Source organism: Onychostoma macrolepis, chromosome 10 (assembly GCF_012432095.1).
Source record: "Onychostoma macrolepis isolate SWU-2019 chromosome 10, ASM1243209v1, whole genome shotgun sequence".
Classification (NCBI taxonomy): Eukaryota; Metazoa; Chordata; class Actinopteri; order Cypriniformes; family Cyprinidae; genus Onychostoma; species Onychostoma macrolepis.
The window spans coordinates 12,325,722-12,343,379 of NC_081164.1; the positions used below are offsets into that span (position 1 = coordinate 12,325,722).

Below are 17,658 nucleotides of genomic sequence, written 5' to 3' on the forward strand. Positions count from 1 at the left end.
GAAATTTCATTTCCAAACTTCTCTTGAATGAACGAAGACCAACTCATTATTAAAGGCTGCATATAAACAAGCCAATTACACAGAGAGTGAGGCGTGAAAAACATAATAGCCTATGAAATCGTGTTTTAATGCAATTTCAATTTCATACACTTAAAATGGAAGGAACATTCGCCTGTCGGACAGAAGATGAAACAATGGTTAGAGGTGTCGATGACGTTAAACATGCATGGGTTTGGGGATGGCACGAGACCGAGAGAAGTCCAGGCGTTTAATGAAGCACTCATTAAAGCATATTCACGCCACGGTACCAGAGCGCCAGGAGGAAGGAAGAATGAGAGAATGAAATGCAGAAAAAGGCATGTTAGCAGAAAGAGAGGGGAAAACACAAGATTGATTTTAGCTATCAGAATTTTGCAGGTGGTCTATGGATGAGATGTGTGCAAAATGGAGTACACGGGGAAAGGTTGGTGCTAATTGTCACACTTTTTGATCCAATGATTATTTATCAGGTTGCATTAATTATTAAACTACACTTCATGTGTAATCTTGAGAAAAGAAAAATTGAGGATCCTGCACGCTTTTTCAGTCTACATGTGACATGATTGCAATTGATAGCAATTGCAATGAATGCACTTTATGTATAATCTTTATATACATGAAACTCTTAGCTAAAAACAAATCTATAGAATATTTTTATAATTACAGTTTAAGAGGAAAAACCATGCAGTTTATTGAACATATGTTGACCAGTATAGTGGGGCATGTTTGGGATCCTGCCATTAGCCTATATAATATAATATAATATAATATAATATAATATAATATAATATAATATAATATAATATAATATAATATAATAAATTACTTAATAATTCAATTAGAAATTGTATGGAAAAACTGCAGTTACCAGGACCTAACATTAATCAAATATATAATGTATCAAAAATATAAAATTTTTACAAAAAACAAAACAAACAAAAAAACATTAAGACAGTATAGGTTTACATTTTAAAGGGGACATCGGATGCCCATTTTTCACAAGTTGGTATGATTCTTTAGGGTCTTCAAGAAATATCTGCAAAATACTTTAATTAAAGGGTATTTTAATTCAAGTTAAAATTAGTTAAAATTCCTCAATGGTCCCGTAAAATAACACCCTTTTTACCTGGCGCATTACCTTTAAAAACAAAACTAATCCACTGCGTCCTCAGTGTCTCTCATGTCAGGAGAAAATGAAGACTCTTATGTTCACTTTTACATCCAACTACTGTTTACGAGACGTTGTTGCTACAGCTGCTTGGAGAAATGGCGGACAGCGTACAACTGGCTGAGGGTGGAAATATGCTAATACGGGACAGCGGTTGCGGGCGGGGCCTGTGCAGTATGATGTCATACTGCTTAGAAAATCAAAACAGCTTGATGATTGAGATTGTTTTATTTATACAAAATATACAAAATTACAAAATTTTGTATCTGTTTTGTATACAAATTTTTTGCTGTTACTGAGGTATAGATACTTTTTGACTTGACTGTCCCTTAATCGACCGTAGCAGTTGTGTGACAACTAGCCCCGTTCCCCCATACGTTGTGGAATGTGCTTTTCTGTGTGGTTGTGTTCAAGAGTGTCCAAGTGTTCTTGGCTCCAGACAAAAGTGTGTGCGTGAATGTGTGCCTATATAGTCTTCTATAGTTATGGATGTGATTAAGAGGCTCAGCAGAGGGAGCGCTGCTCTCTGTTCCTCCCCTGAGCTCTGCTGTCAGCTGCTAAAGAGACAGAGGCTCTAAATGAATCCTCTCTTTACACTTCAGTTAAAAGGACTTCAGAGCCACACGACACCCCAGAGAGCAGCCTGTCCAGCTTGCTTCAGCCCGCTACACCCAACGCCTGCCAACCATCTCTGGCTATAGGCCAAGCCTAGCTTTAGCTGAGCTGCGTGAGGATCTGCGTAACAGCAACATTAACCTGGACAAGATTTACGTATCTGCTGGAGGACAACACTTCCTGGATTCCCAGAAATTTCAGCATAAAACCTATTTGACGTCAATCACATTAAAACGTCATTGGTTTTTGTGTGTCTATGGTTCTCATTCACTAGCCAATGTGTTCAGCTTGTGCAGATATTTTCCCAAATAAATCTCCACTCAATAACTTAACATACATACATACATACCAGTCGCGTAGCTACGGGTGGGCCACTTTCATCTGTGGCCCACCCAATGTAATTTTCCAAATGGATGTAATTTATTAAACGATACCAATAAACGTCTTATTTCACTGTAACTTTATTTATTTCCTGGTCAATTACACGTCGTTTCTTAGTTTTCCCTCTTCCTATAGGTGCATATCATCATACGCTTGTCAAAATGATGATTCGTCCGTTTCTGTTAGTCCCACCCACAATGTTACGTTTACGACCTATGTTTACGACGTAAGGATATAATAGTAAAATGCGCGCGTTTGTGAAGTTAAATTTGAAAATAGCCCAGTGAAGCAAACATAAATCAGATCAATTCTTATTTAGAGTAAAAGCCTTAGCAATAAATCCGGACCGTCTACAAATGAAACCTGACAGACCACCTGACGGTGCTGGATTTATCGATCGGAAACTTCTGAACCAAGTGTGTTTGAAACATCATATTAGCATCGTCCTGACTTGCGTGAACTGACAAAGACGTTTGATTATGAAATCATCAGCGAAGCCCAGTTGTTTCACTCTGAGGTAATGCTTTTTAATAAACTTCCTTTAGTTAACGTTAGTTAATGCATTAACTAACATTAGCAATACATTTGTTACGTGTTTATTCATCTTTGTTAACCAGCTCAGGCAAATGTTAACAATGTTAACTTTTTAAATGTTAATTTTTAATTTTAATAATGTCCTATTAGTACATTTTGAAATGAACATTAACATAACAAATTACTAATGTTAATGCATGCTATAGAAGTACTGTGTAATGAACCTTGGTGCTGTATTTTTTGTTGGCAATTTGACATGCAGTTTTAATATACACACCTGACCCAGTTTTATGTAGGCCCACCCACTTAAACATTTCTGGCTACGCTAGTGATACATACATACATACATAATAAAATAAACAAACAAGCAAACAAGCAAATAAATAAACGTTATTGTAATTATTATTGTTAATAATGAATTTAATGCATTTGTTTATATTATTTAAAAATAATAATTTAACTTATTCAAATTGCTATGATTACATACATTTTAATTATTTAATATATATATAAATAAATTAATATTAATTATTAAAAATATATAAATAATAATATTGATATATACTGTATATAAATAATTAATAAATAACAAATACATTAATTAAGAAAGTTGTTTTTATTAATATTAAATAAGAAAATTATTATTATTATTATTATTTACACCATAAATTGGCCGCAATAAATAGTCCTCTGATATTGGCACATACTGCTGTAGGTTTGATGGGTTTCAGTGTGCAGAGAGGCTGATAGGCTGTGGGCCACTCCATTTCTGACAGCATCACTGCAGGAGAGGTGCTGGAGCCCCCTAGAGACTGACCTGTCTGAGAGAAAGACAGTTTTACTGGCCCCTCTCTATGGGTCAAACTGAGTGCTCTGGAATGCTGGAGAAACTGTGATCCTGCTGTGAATAGAGCACCACATATACAACCGGATGAAAAGGGCCACAGTGACCACGCGCGTGGGAGTATTTGATTCAGACAATGAGTCATTGCTTAACAGACGTGACCAGGTTATCCATCAAGGTTTATTTACTCAAACAATACAGCAGCTCAGTGGGCTGAGTGGGATTGCATTGTTGACACAGGTCAATGTCAGTTTAACTTCTTCCTCATGCTAACACTGTTGACAGGTTTTCAAAGTATACCTCATGGTCCAATTAGTTGTACCTCAAAGTCGGAATATAAAACTAGCTTTTAGGTCAATAAAGTGTTTTATATTAATGTCAGTATAAAATATATATTTTTGAACTCCTCAAAACTCCAAGAAAGAAAAAATAACAGAATGTAAGTGAAGGTAAATTATTCACTAAAATACTAACTTTGCATGAGCTCTAAAATGTACATATAATAATAATAATAATAATAATAAATGCATAGGAAAAACAATTAAATACTACTAATAATAAATAAATAATAACAGTAAATTATTATTATTATTATAGCAGGGCTTGAAATTAACTTTTTTACTTGGTAGCACTGGTGCTCCCAACTTTAAAAAGTTAGGAGCACCAGCAAAAATTTAGGAGCACCCACCAAAAATTAATGAGCACCATAACTACAAATTATATATTAACAGATTTCATCTTTACATTCTTAACTTTAATGCAGATTGGTTAATATATTAGCTGTTAATCACCCAGTCACTGCTTTCCGCTGTCAGGTGACAGGAAGCTATAACTACCGCTGGAAATGCAAAGGGCTGAAGAAGAGAGAAAATGAAAAGAAACACTGACAGATTTCTTTCGTAAACCACCTGAGTTAATCTGATATCTGACAATATTTTGCTTGTGTTATTGTGCTGATCTTGTGTTATTGTGCTGGTAGTCTAGCTGATTTTGATATTCTGTGTGGTGGTCAGTTCACAGCAGTGAAAGAAATGAATCTTTTCCAATAAGTTTAAATTGATTTTTACCTTTTATGGTCATTTTCACAATTTAGCCATTTTTTCTAAAAGTGTGCATCATCATTTGAGTCAAATTCTTACATTTAATCAGTCAATTAGAATAATAAGACATTTGGGGTGTTATCAAGCAAATTAAATCAGTATAAACAAAATTCATTATGGAATTTGAATTTTGAATTTCTGAAGTGGCATTTAGATGCACTTACACCCTGCTTAATGCAGGACATGAATGCATTTAACCTGCAGTTACACATGCATATATAATATTTTTAATACTGTAAACGTAAAAGGTTGAATACTGATATTTGAAATTATTTTTAAAAAAATTAAAAGATACTTTAAATGTGAAATTACAATAGCCAGTAGGTGGCATCAAGTCCCTGTTAATAAGTGAGTCACTGCGATTGAACCGAATCATTTAAACGGTTGATTCATTCAGGAACGAAACGAAACACCGTCATGCTGCTCAGAGACACAAATCAGCTCTGTGGCTTTGTTTGGAATTATTTTTGTTGTCGAAATGGAGCAAAAACAGGAAATATGGTGTCTAAAAGTCTCTTAATATTAACTTCTTGTTTATTGAACTGTTGTATAAAATCAATATCACATTTGTAATCATACTGATTTTTGGAGGAAAAAACGACACTGTTCGTGTGATATTAACTATATGAAATTATATAAAGCCCCCATATCTTGAATTTTGTTATGTATTTTAATAGACTGAATCAAGCAGTGAAAGCGCACGCGCACTAGTCTAACCTACTAGACTTCATCACGTCATGTATGCGTGCACTCTCTGTAGGTGTTTTTTTTTTTTTTTTTTTTTGCAATATACTCGATAATGTCAAATCGCACATCGTTAAAACAACAATTACGATATTATCGCAGCCCCTTACGTGAGCATCCTGACAATTAAAGGCCTTAACGATTGAACCTGATGATCCTGAACGTTTTGCCACACACTTGTCCCTGCATTTCTTGTGTTTGGCACTCTCTCCGTGTTTAACCAAGCTCTCGAGCTTAAAATGTGTAGATTCGGTGGCGAATGCTGTTAGTGTTACCTGCAAACTCCGTCCCACAGGCTTTAAAGTGAACGCAGTGCATAGAGCACAGTGCATTTTCATAGCAGAGCCTCTCGAAGTCTTTCAACCATTCTCTCCGCAAACTACGCCGCCTTTTCGGCTGCTGGCTGGGTCAACATTCCCCACATGATCGCTATCACCAGCAACATTATTTGTAACTTTAGGTGGTTTACAAAAGAAATCTGTCTGCGTTTCCTTTCATTTTCTCTCTTCTTCAGCCCTTTGCATTTCCCGCGGTAGTTAGCTCCCGGTCACCTGACAGCGGAAAGCAGTGACTGAGTGATTGACAGTTAATATTAACCTAAAATCTAAAATCTGCATTAAATTTAAGAACGTAAAGATGAAGTTACGTAACGTTTGATAGAACGGCAGACTGGTCACCGTATCAGCACACAGAAGGCACATAACTGTGAACGTTTTTAGAGAAATTAAAACAGGTCGCACTACAACAATTATACGCAATCGCACAAGTGCTCCCAAATATATTTTGAGGTCGCACAGATTAAATTATGGGAGCAAAATGGTCGCAATTTCGAGCCTTGTATGGTCTTATTTAACAATAATAATAATAATACATTATTATTATAATTTGCTATTATTTATGTGTGATTGTTATATATTAGTTATTTATTTACAATTAATTATTTATATTATTATTATTAGCACAGTTATTAACATTAAAATTATGTTTATATTATGCATAACAATATACACATTTTATGCATAATACATGTACCATTTTAATGTTATTATATGGACTTACGCAGGGATGACTAAGTAATGAATTCTTGGGTTAACTATCTCTTTAAGAGAAAAATAATAATAATGTCTTTTGACAGAAGTCACAATCTGAGCAAGTGACATAACAGAACGTGGGCACGAGAAATGGATGGCAAGTGGTGGTGGAGATCAGAGGACAAAGAGCAGTTTGGAACTTTTCGTCCCTCTCCGTCATTGACTTGTCTGAGAACACAGATCTGAAGCAGCGTCAAGCTTCTCAGCGATCAGTCGTTCTCTTAAAAGTACTGGCTTGATAATGCCACTGTACTATAGAAGAACAGGAAGTAGTGGGCTGCCTTCCAGAAGGTCAGGAGTTTGAGCATAGCTGCCAGCATGCTAGTTCTGTGACATCTCATTGAGATGGCCACTGTGTACCGCTAGCGTGCCCTTAAGCAAACCACTTAAACCATTTCTGCTCCAGGAGACAAGCCTTATTCTGCAGCCTGACCTCTCTGTTGGATAGAGACTCAGCATCTTTCACCCAAGACACCACAACATCCTGTCTAAAGAAAACAAATAAACATGAGCTTGTGATGTACTGCATCTTTGCCCTAGATGTGAGTTCTTTAGAATCCACTGGTCTGTCAAGCCTTTAAACATTATTCCAATAGAATGCTCATGATTCCGAATGGAATTAAAAATGGGCTTTGCAGAGGAAATAAAACTAGTTGGCCTGTAACTTTATTACAAAGTCCAACATAATAAACTTTTTTTCATAAATACATAAATAATCAATAATTATTTATATAATGTAAATGAGACAAAAACTGCAACATAAGATTTTTATTTATTTATAAATAAATACATACTACATGATTTTTCTTTATAAATAAATAAATATTTATTTTTAAAAAATGTAAAGCAAACAGAAACAGCAACATAACATCACTACTAAATGTTTTTAATAAATAAATAAAAATACATCCTTAAAAAATTAGTGTAAAAAAACATCTCATGCACAGTAAGAAATATTTATTTATTTCACACAGTTATTTACCAACCTGAATTTAGCTGCCCTAATTTCATCCACTCAATGTGTTCATGATAATGTGTGGCCTAATGAGACAGTGATCAAAGGAACACATGTGCTGCTTATGTGCGACATCTTCACTAAGAAAAAGACTTGAGAAAAGGTCACTTTCACTCATCTTCACATAACACTAATACAGATCCTATTAGAGGCACTGGATTATCATTACTGGGGTTGTGGGTGCATCGATTGTGTGCCAGATTTAAAAATAAATGATGGACATGCAAACAGAGGGAGTGAGCTCTTTCTAAAACAGCCCTGTACACCCTGTGCTAACTAAATACAAGTGAATACATAATGCCATACAATGGAGATGTGCTAGATAGCCTAAAATGTCACACCTGGGTCATTAAAATTAAAATCGCCATGAAGGTCAGTTGGACAGCTTTGTGCCTGATGTACTCTATTTGGTACTTAATGATAGAAAATTGCTTTACGATTTATTTATTCATAATCAAAAAAATGTCTAAATGACATATCACAAATCACATTATGTCGGTGGCAAGTAGCCTTGTGGGCAGCGTGTGTATATATAGCGCCGTTGTGCTTTAGGCGTCCTGAGTTTGAGTCCTGGCTGATGGATCTTTCCCGATGCTGCCCCCTTCTCTCTTTCCCACTTCGCTTCCTGTCTACACTGTCTTATCCTAATAAAAGCACCAAAAATAAATTACATTATATTACAGAATCTAAAATGGTTAAATTAAACTTTAATTTTTATTCAGTAACCAAACCAAACAGTAAGCTGTTAAGCTTAGTTTAAATAAACAAGCTAACAGCTTCCCTGACCCCTACGAAAACTAACCATGGTTTTACTACAAATAAAACCAAAAAAACATGGTTACTATAGTTAAACAATGGTAACCGCACACTAACCATAGTTTAATCATGGTATTTGTAGTAAAACTGTGGTAATACAAATGATAATCAATCTGCCACAAAAACATGGTTACTACACTTTTAATATAATAAAACCATGGTTAATTTTTGTAAGGGACATGCATAGATACATCACAGAGACGTGTATTTGATCTTAAAATATATATATATATATATATATATATATATATATATATATATATATATATATATATTTATTTATTTATTTATTTATTTTTATTTTTATTTTTTTTTCTGAGTATTTGCTCATCTGCAATAGCCTATGTCTCTAAGAAGTTTCCTATCAGATGTTTATGATTTGGAATGTGTGTAAAACCGCTTTTTCTAAAGGCTGTAATACACTACACTACTTTTAAAATCTGAACAGAGTCATCAAACACTTACTGAATTTGTAATGCTGACTCAAAATCACACACTAGCAGGCCAATTCACACCGCAAAAACGCTAACAACATGTTTGTTGGATTTTGTCTGATCAGTGTGTTATCCCTGTCGGCGTCTGTTGGTGTTGGTTGGAGTTTGTTTTCACCCGAGTGAACATGTTCAGTCAGTGTTTTTCAGTGCCTGTCGGGGCAGTTATTTTTCATAAAATTCTGAACCCAACAGCCAACTTGTTTGTTGGTTTTTGTCTGTGCTGTGTGAAATGAATTGGCCTTTAAAGTCGTTCCGATCACAACAAATATATTACAGAAGCTAAAATGGTCAATTGAACATTTTACTTGTTTTTAGCATCTGGTTTGTTAGCTAACAGCTTAGCCTACATCTTGCATATGACATTATAGTATAGGAGCTGAAATGGTCAAAACAATTCCCTTTTTTGTTTTCGATTAGCCTTTGGTTAGCAAGCTAACAGCTTAGCCAACATATCGCTGTCACATATTTCAGGGGCTAAATATGGCCAAAATATTTCCCTTAGTTTGTTTTCAGTAAGCCTTCAGTTAGCAAGCTTGGCCTACTAGCTAAGGAAAACACAAAAAGGTCAGTAAAAACTCTTTTGATCAGCTTGAACAAGATAAGCACATGTAATGCACATGTTTATGATCATGCACTGGAAAAGGTGGATATTCTGATAGGATAGGATCTTGCAGGAGTTTTTGAGATGAGAACCACTAGGGTACAAGCACATATCGTAGCATAGCTAAAGATAAGATACAGTCTGGTGAACTCACTGAAACCCATTTTGAAGCCTCATTTTTGTGAAGCTAAACATGATTTTGTGTATTTGGCGTGATCGTTCCTTTTTGAACATCTGATGAAACTTACATCAGAACTTCATTTGTTTCACTGCTCTTGTCTGGGTGCAATTTCTGTCTGTTTACAAGCTCAAAGACATTCATGTCATTGCTGATAACGACAAGCAGGAATATTTTGTGCATGACTGCCTGATTACCTGATTTGTACAATTTTATTCATCGAATTATTCATTAAAATGATGCAGGCTGCATTATGATATTCAGCCTCACTGAATTTCTCCCCGAGTCTTTGCCTCAGAGGCAGACACGCGCACACACACACACACAAGCACAGTTTTTAGAGGTTATGTATATGGATTACATCAGACACTTAGTCAATTTCTGAATCAAATTCTTTGCTCACTGAATCCTATAATGAAAGAGGATATTTTAGTCCTTTGGCAGAATACAAAGTTTCAAATGTGTGTTCTTTTGACAGGCAAATATTACAGATGACAGCGGATCTTGACCTTCTGAAATAATTTGACTTCAGGACTTTTATAGAGATCTATTCATATTTGTTACTTGGTATCATCCAGCCTGTCTCTCTAAATACTCTATGCGTATATTAAAGTACACACGTCCCCAGTATTCTTTGTAACATTTCCTCATAATTACCAAGATGCTGCTTTGATTTTATATTTTACAGTTTATATCTCCCCACGCTGCTATCAGCTGCCACATTCATGGATCTTTTAACTTCTCTTATATCCCCACCAAAAGAATCTAATAGAGACATCAATTCCCTCCCCACTTACGGCACACATTGCTTCATTTATTATTTGATAGTATGTGATTTTGATCTTTTTCTACAAGACCCTGATTATGAGCTTCAGACCCCAGAGGCCGTGAGGAATGGAAATGGCACATGTGAATGCATGTGAATATCTGGGTAACAGGTAGTTATTTCAGAAGTGTCATCTTCAAGTTTAAATCAAACAAAGCTGAGGTTTCTCTCTTCTGATGGCAATCCTAGTAATTTCTTACTAAAAAATGGGAATGCATGATAATCTGCCAATATTTTTAATTTTTGAAATTAATGTATATACATTGGATTTTTAATTGTGCTCTTTCCCCCTATAATTTTACATTTAGTTTACCCTTGCCATCATCTAACTAACACTCACATCATTCTTTAAAAACACTTTTAATAAATGTAATCTTTAGCAAATCTCAAAATTAATAGTTCATTCATTCACTGTGCTTTATAATGCTGCAATGCTTAAATTTAATTTCAAGCATTTAACACTTTTAACTTTTAGTTTTTAATGTTTCATTTTTAATTTATTTAGACAAAATAGTATATAATTTTAATATCAGCCATAACATTAAAGTAATTATCAGCTTATCTACCAGAATTTTAAGACCATTACTCAGTGCTAGGTTTTAATGTTTAATTTTTCATTTATTTAGACAAAATAGTATAGAATTTTAAGATCAGCCATTACCTGAAAGTAATTCTGGGCTAATCTTCCCAAATTTTAATATAAATGCATTCTGTACTTTCAAGTACCCTGTAATATCATTACTGGTTTTCCCAGACTCATTTTCAGGTTTGTTTTATTTCTTATTTATTCAGACAAAATAGTATATAATTTTAATATTGGCCATAACAGGGCAGTAATTGTTCAGAATTTTAATATCGTTGTGTTCCTGTTTATTCCTTTTTCTAATAAAACAGCGTAGCATTTTAATATCAGCCATAATGTGAATATTATCAGTCAGAATTTTAATATCGGTGCATTGGTGCAAGTATTTTGATTACGAAATGTCATTACTAGTTTTATTTTCAGTTATTTAGACAAAGTAGTCTAGAATTTTAATATTGGCCATAACCTGAAAATAATTATTGACCCAAATTTTAATATCAGAGTGTCCCTAATTATGTATCCTGATTATGTAACATCATTACTAGTATTCTGTGACTCCCGCCTGCACCTGAAGTAGGTTGAGATGTCTTTATTTGTTAAACTGAGGATTCACACTCTCCCCACTGTAGTTTCCTGTCACGTCTCATTTAAGATATAAATTAACAGTAAATTCTATAATAACATAAGAAGTACCAAAGAAATAAGTTAAATTGGCCAAGGGACTTTGGCCAATAATGTGCACAAACAACAACACACCTACTGCCTGTAGGGGCTTTAAAATTTCATGTGGTCTTGATACGTGTGTGTGTGTGTGTGTGTGTGTGTAAACGTGGCCGCAGCTTGTCACATAGATGCATTCTGACAGGAAATCGATGAAGACATGCTGACTGTGAACACTAACTGTCAACAAAATAAGGTCATAATTATCTGTTGAAGCAGTTTATTATGTTTATAAAGAGTATCATGACCAAATCCATCACTCCATCACCAATCTACTCTAAACTTAAAATCATCTCTTCATTAGGTATCTTCTGCTGTTCACTTGGGGGGGGGGGGGGGGTCTACACCGCACCAAGCTGTTGATTCAGTCAGACTAGACTAGAGATGTAAGACGACGAAGACAAACCAGTTCCTGTCTCTCTGGTGGTGTAGCTCACTTCCTGTGCTTCTGCCGCTGCTTATGTTTGACTCTCTCTGTTAAGACTGTTGTTCTCACAGATATGGATTTTTTGATGACAGAGTCAACTTATAAACTTCTTATATTTTTATGCATGATACGAGGTAAGAGGGGCTTGAATTTTTATTTATACCTGCAAAGAAAATGTTTACTAGATTTATACTGATTGGTGCTGCGGTTAGGGGGTTTATAATGCAACACTCATCTTTTTGTTCTATTTATTTACTCATAAAATGGAGTCAAAATATAATGTATACATACAGCGATCTGACAGATAATCCTATTATGAGCATGTTTTTTAATTTCTATTAAAATGAATGCAAGTCAAAAGCAACAGTACGATGCTACTGTTCTGAATTCATATTAAGACAAAATCATCTTAAAATCAATTGTTAAAAAAAAAGTACTTTTATTATTATTTATTGGAATAAAACAAATCTATTTCATATATAATATATATAATTCCTATATAATATATAACCTTTGTCTGCCAAATCAAAGTCTTGTGGTTCAATCAAGCAGAAATATCTTGAAATTACCCTCATTACTGTCAATAAATCTCTAAAAATATCAGACAATGTGATCTTTTTCTCACAAGGCAGGTTATTCAGGCTGTAAGATGTCAAGTGGAGCGACACTCCTAAATGTGATGATATTTATGGGTCAATGATAAATGACATTTGCAACAAAATTAAATAAATTAATAATAAATCAATAATTAAAGTACTATTTTATGTCAAATATTTTGTTAACTTTAAGCATTTTAAATAAGGATTAAGATATGCACACTCACATGCATTTAAGGTGTAATGAAAATACATAGCATTTACTTGATGGTAAAAATAAATAAATAAATCCTTATAATAAACACTTTTTATCTTGAAAAACATTTTAAATTGTTTTCTAAATTTTATATAATTATTAAGATATGCAAACTCATATATGTTCAATGTGTAAGGAAAATATATTACTTTTTACTTGATGGTTATCTTTTCTTGAACTATCCAAAAAGGTACATAAAATGGCATATAATTATACTACAGATGACCTTGCTAGTAACACATCAATAACACAATCTGACTATCACTTATGAAACTGGTTTATCAGGAACGTGTGGAATGCTTATATATTATGACACATCCACAACTGCTGTGGAGGGACAGAACATCAGCTTGCAGTGCATTGTGGGAGAGGAGCATAACATCAAAATTATCCAGCTGGAATGGATTAAACAGCAAAAAGATAATGAGAAGAACCATAAGAAGATTGTAGTGTTCCATCCTGGGTTGGCAATACATTATTTTCAATCTGGTCCTCTTCTGGAGACAGTGACCAGTTTAAAAACTGGGGAGCTACAGGGCTCAATCCTGACTCTGCATAAAGTTACAGTGAATGACAGTGCAAACTACGTTTGCGAAATTACTTCTTATCCTAATGGCTCGATTAAAAGAACCACAAACCTGCAAGTGACAGGTAAACTGCTTACTGTTAACCTACATTCTCACATTCAGTTCACATTTAAAAGAGAATCATAAGCATCATCTGTCTGCTAATTTCAGAGCCTCCAACATCAGTGAAGATGTCATATCCATATGGATTCATAAAAGAGGGAGATGAAGTGAAAATAACTTGTTCAGTGAGCCCTCCACCACTCCGTTATAAACTTGGAAGGTCAAAGGTGAGTCAGACGGAAAAATACACATTTCTATACGCCACAGTTTATACAACTGTTCTGTTGATCTCATTCATCTTATCAGGACAAGATATTTTTTCTGGAAAGCTCAAATGGAGAGTTCATTTTACTCAACGTCACCAGAAACGACAGCGATCTGTACATCTGTTTACCAGAATGGGACTCGTTAGTCCGAAATCAGCAAGGTCTCAATGCCACCGTGGAACTGACTGTGAATTGTGAGTGTTTGTACTGAGAATATAAATCAGTTGCACCTAAAAAGGTTTTTGAATTATTATTTTTTATCATTGTCTGTCGCATAAAAGCTCTTCCAAGTAAACAAATCCATATGAAATAATTCCTGCTTTTCCAAACAGTTCTTGATGGCATTGAGTGTAACACAAGCAGCCCTTTAAACGTCAGCGCTGGTGAAGATGTGGCACTTTCTTGTGTCGCAAAAGCATCACAGTACTTGCAGTATAAGTGGATGAGAGTAAGATTGTGAAATATTAAGAGATTGAAATGAAATATTAAAGCAGCATTGCTTAAAATAGTGCATTTGTAGTGTATTAACTGTCTCAGCTTGTCTAAAATTACAAACCCATGTGATGATTTTTAGGGTGACACAACACTGTCTCTCTCAGACACTTTGTCTCTGACCTCCGTAACATCTGACCAATCAGGAACATACAAACTGACAGCTGTCTTTCTGGACAATCAACTGCAGACAGACATGGAGTTTACTATTCATGTTCTCTCAAAGCAAAGCGAAGGTAAGAAAAGGCTTTTTGTAATTGTGATCACATGGCAATTTAAAATTCCTTTGTAAAAATAAAAAAAATAACAGCTTCTTAACTGTGAATAATAAACGATAAAGTCCTAGTTTGCCCAAAGCAATGCACACACAGCACAAACAATGGAAAAACTTAAGAATAAGACTGAAGCCTTTGGGAATTAATTATACTTTTTGGAACAGAGGTTAATTAATCAATTTCCCTCTTTCGAAGCCTTCTGGGACTTATTGTGAAAGGCTGTTGGGGTGTTTCTGTGAGCGCAGGTTAGGTTTTGCCTGGATTGCTGGAACTAAATGTCCCCATAAGGATAGTAAAACTTGAAATCATCTACACTGTAACAAGCCAACGGTCCTCATGAGGAAAATGGCTAAATAAACAGGTTAAATAATCTTAAAGAAAATGAAAAAATGCCGAAGGTTTTTGTAATGATTCATTTTAATGGTAGGGAATAAACTTTATCATTAGCTCACAAATGTGTGCACTGTAAGAAAACAAATCTGTAGAAAAACATTAACGTACTTGTAAATGATCTGCCAGGACATTATCTGTTAAAGAGACAGTCCACCCAAAAAATTGAATTCTGTCATCATTCACACGTCATCACCTGTATGACGTCCTTTCTTCTGTGGAACATGAAAGATGATATTGTAAAAAAAGTTGCTAACCAAACAGTTTCTGTTCCCAATGACCTCCTTTGTATGTACAATGGAAGTTAATAGGAACCGAAAGTACAGGGTGGATTAACATGAGGGTGAGTAAATGATGATGGAGTTTAGACTAACCCTTCAAGTTTACAGACATCTAACCCTAAAATATGGGTAAAACACCTGTGAAAAATCAATACGGAAAGTTAGGCCCTATTTGATCAAATTTTCTTAGAGTGTGTGTGTGCATCATATACTGTACTTTCTGTGCCATTTCAGACAGTGAATAGTACCATTGTGCAAACTCACACCAAAAACATCCCAATACTGTTTCACTCCCATACAGTTTTTAAAGTCTAGTTTTACTGTAGTCTAATGCAGTAATATATAATATAATATAATAATCCTTTTTCCAAACCACTTGACCTGTGTAGGTTTCTATTATTATTGTAATATGTATTGCAGTAATATAAATGTAATATTTCTTAATATGCATTCTTTATTTCATTTTCCCTTCCGTAACGATTTCTGCTGAAGGAATGACAACTCCTTCCCCAGTAAGAACCACCAAACATCTGAGCAGCTTTACCTCCAATGGGACCAGCTCATGGAGCACTGATACCACTGTGTCTACAACAGAATCTGGTCACTTCCTAGTCAGCACAGTGAAATCAAATACCACTCTGACAACCCTACAACCCAAACACACCAGCCATCCCACTCCTCTCACTGGCAGCTCTTCTGCTCCACCTGTTGGCAATGCATCTACATTACATGCAAGCACTGTAAAATCTACAGACAGTTTGAGCTCGACTCCAGATCCTGCTACAAGAAGAGAAGTAGCCACCACTGTTATAACACAGAAAAACATCATCCACACTGTTACAACACCAAAAGGTAAAACACACACAAATTACTCTTCTGAAAGACAACTTTAAATCAAATCTTATCATACTCACTTTTTAACACACGCTCTCGTGGAAAATAATTCCAAAGAAACAATATTATTTTCTCTGCTCCTGAAACAACTTTCCTTCACATATTTAATGCGGTCTGTTGGTCAGTGATTGGCACTTTCAAAAGACTGCTTCAGTTCCTGGGTTAGTTTTATAATGTAGGTTCATTTTTAATTAACGTATTGAATTTTAATACTTGTGCGTGTATAATACAAAAAGAAGAATATATAATTGATTCTAATTGACCTAGTTATAGGTAAATAAAGCGAATTTTACAGAACCTTAATGTTATTAAATTATCTGTAGATTACATTTAATAATTACACTTTCATTAAAAAACTGCTTTGTAAAAGATTAGGTTTTTTTTTTTTTTTTCAGCAGGTGCTGCCAGTCTTTAGTGTTTCGAGGGCTTTGAAACAGTGAATCATTTTGCGAAGCAATGATTCAAAAGATTCAGAGTTTCAATTAAATTCAAATCAACTTATCTGTCATATATTAAGCTGTTACTGGAATATTGTCTTTGAATAACATCACATTGTTTGATTTAAACTGCGTGATCTATGATTGATATCAGTGTTTTGTTCTCAAACAGACATGCACATGACAGTACAAACAGGATATGAATTTGGGCCAAGATCTGGGCTAATTATAAAACAAGGCCTCTTATCGTTGGTTCACTTTTCCATGCATATCTCTTGTTTTTCTTTCAGCATCAAAAAACTCAGCATATATCGCCGTCCCGATTGTGTTGCTGTTGCTCGTGTTGATTGTGCTTCTATACAGAAGACACCAGAACCAAAAAAAGTGAGACACACCAAAATCAGCAGCACATCCTCTGTCCTTTTACATAATCACATCCTACACATTTCCAGTCCATTTATCTACATTTTACTTTTTCTTTTCAGAATGGATATGCCACCTCCATTCAAACCTCCCCCACCACCAGTGAAATACACATCAGTGAGGAACCATGTCCCTATGACTGATATTCTAGTGTGAATGTATCACTTGAGAACCCACAAACCGTGGGCCACAAATATGCTGACAGGAAGATTTCTCCCTAAAGGCCTCATCCAAATCTAGTTGTTTAATTTAAAACTTCTTCTAAAGAGACAGATTTCATTTTAATGGTTTTATTAACATATAAAAACGTTTATCAACACCCATAGACCACATCAAATATGTAAAAAAAAGTGATTTGAAGATAAACGGAAGTCTTGTGGGTTTAGAATTTTCATATTTAGGTGAATTACCTCTTTTATTTATAAATAAGTTTTATTTTGTTATATTTTTGGTTAACATGAGATCCTCGTTTTTATGTTTTTATGTGATTTTTCTCTGTAGTTCTGAATAGGTTGTACATAAAATCTGTTACTCTTGTAAATA

The 17,658-nt window shown here is 34.6% G+C and overlaps 1 protein-coding gene across 2 annotated transcripts; it reads left to right on the top strand.

Annotated features, from left to right (window-relative positions):
* Positions 1-2,450: 2,450 nt before the first annotated feature.
* LOC131548817 (basal cell adhesion molecule-like) lies at positions 2,451-17,658 on the top strand. Of its 2 annotated transcripts, XM_058790412.1 has the most exons (9): positions 12,157-12,310; positions 13,314-13,679; positions 13,766-13,884; positions 13,964-14,117; positions 14,256-14,371; positions 14,498-14,651; positions 15,854-16,213; positions 16,983-17,076; positions 17,178-17,658. In XM_058790412.1, the coding sequence occupies exons 1-9, from the start codon at positions 12,250-12,252 to the stop codon at positions 17,269-17,271; spliced, it is 1,518 nt and encodes a 505-aa protein (XP_058646395.1). In that variant the 5' UTR covers positions 12,157-12,249; the 3' UTR covers positions 17,272-17,658. The 2 variants fall into 2 exon arrangements, with proteins under 2 accessions (XP_058646396.1, XP_058646395.1); XM_058790413.1 differs by lacking the exons at positions 12,157-12,310; positions 13,314-13,679 and adding an exon at positions 2,451-2,720.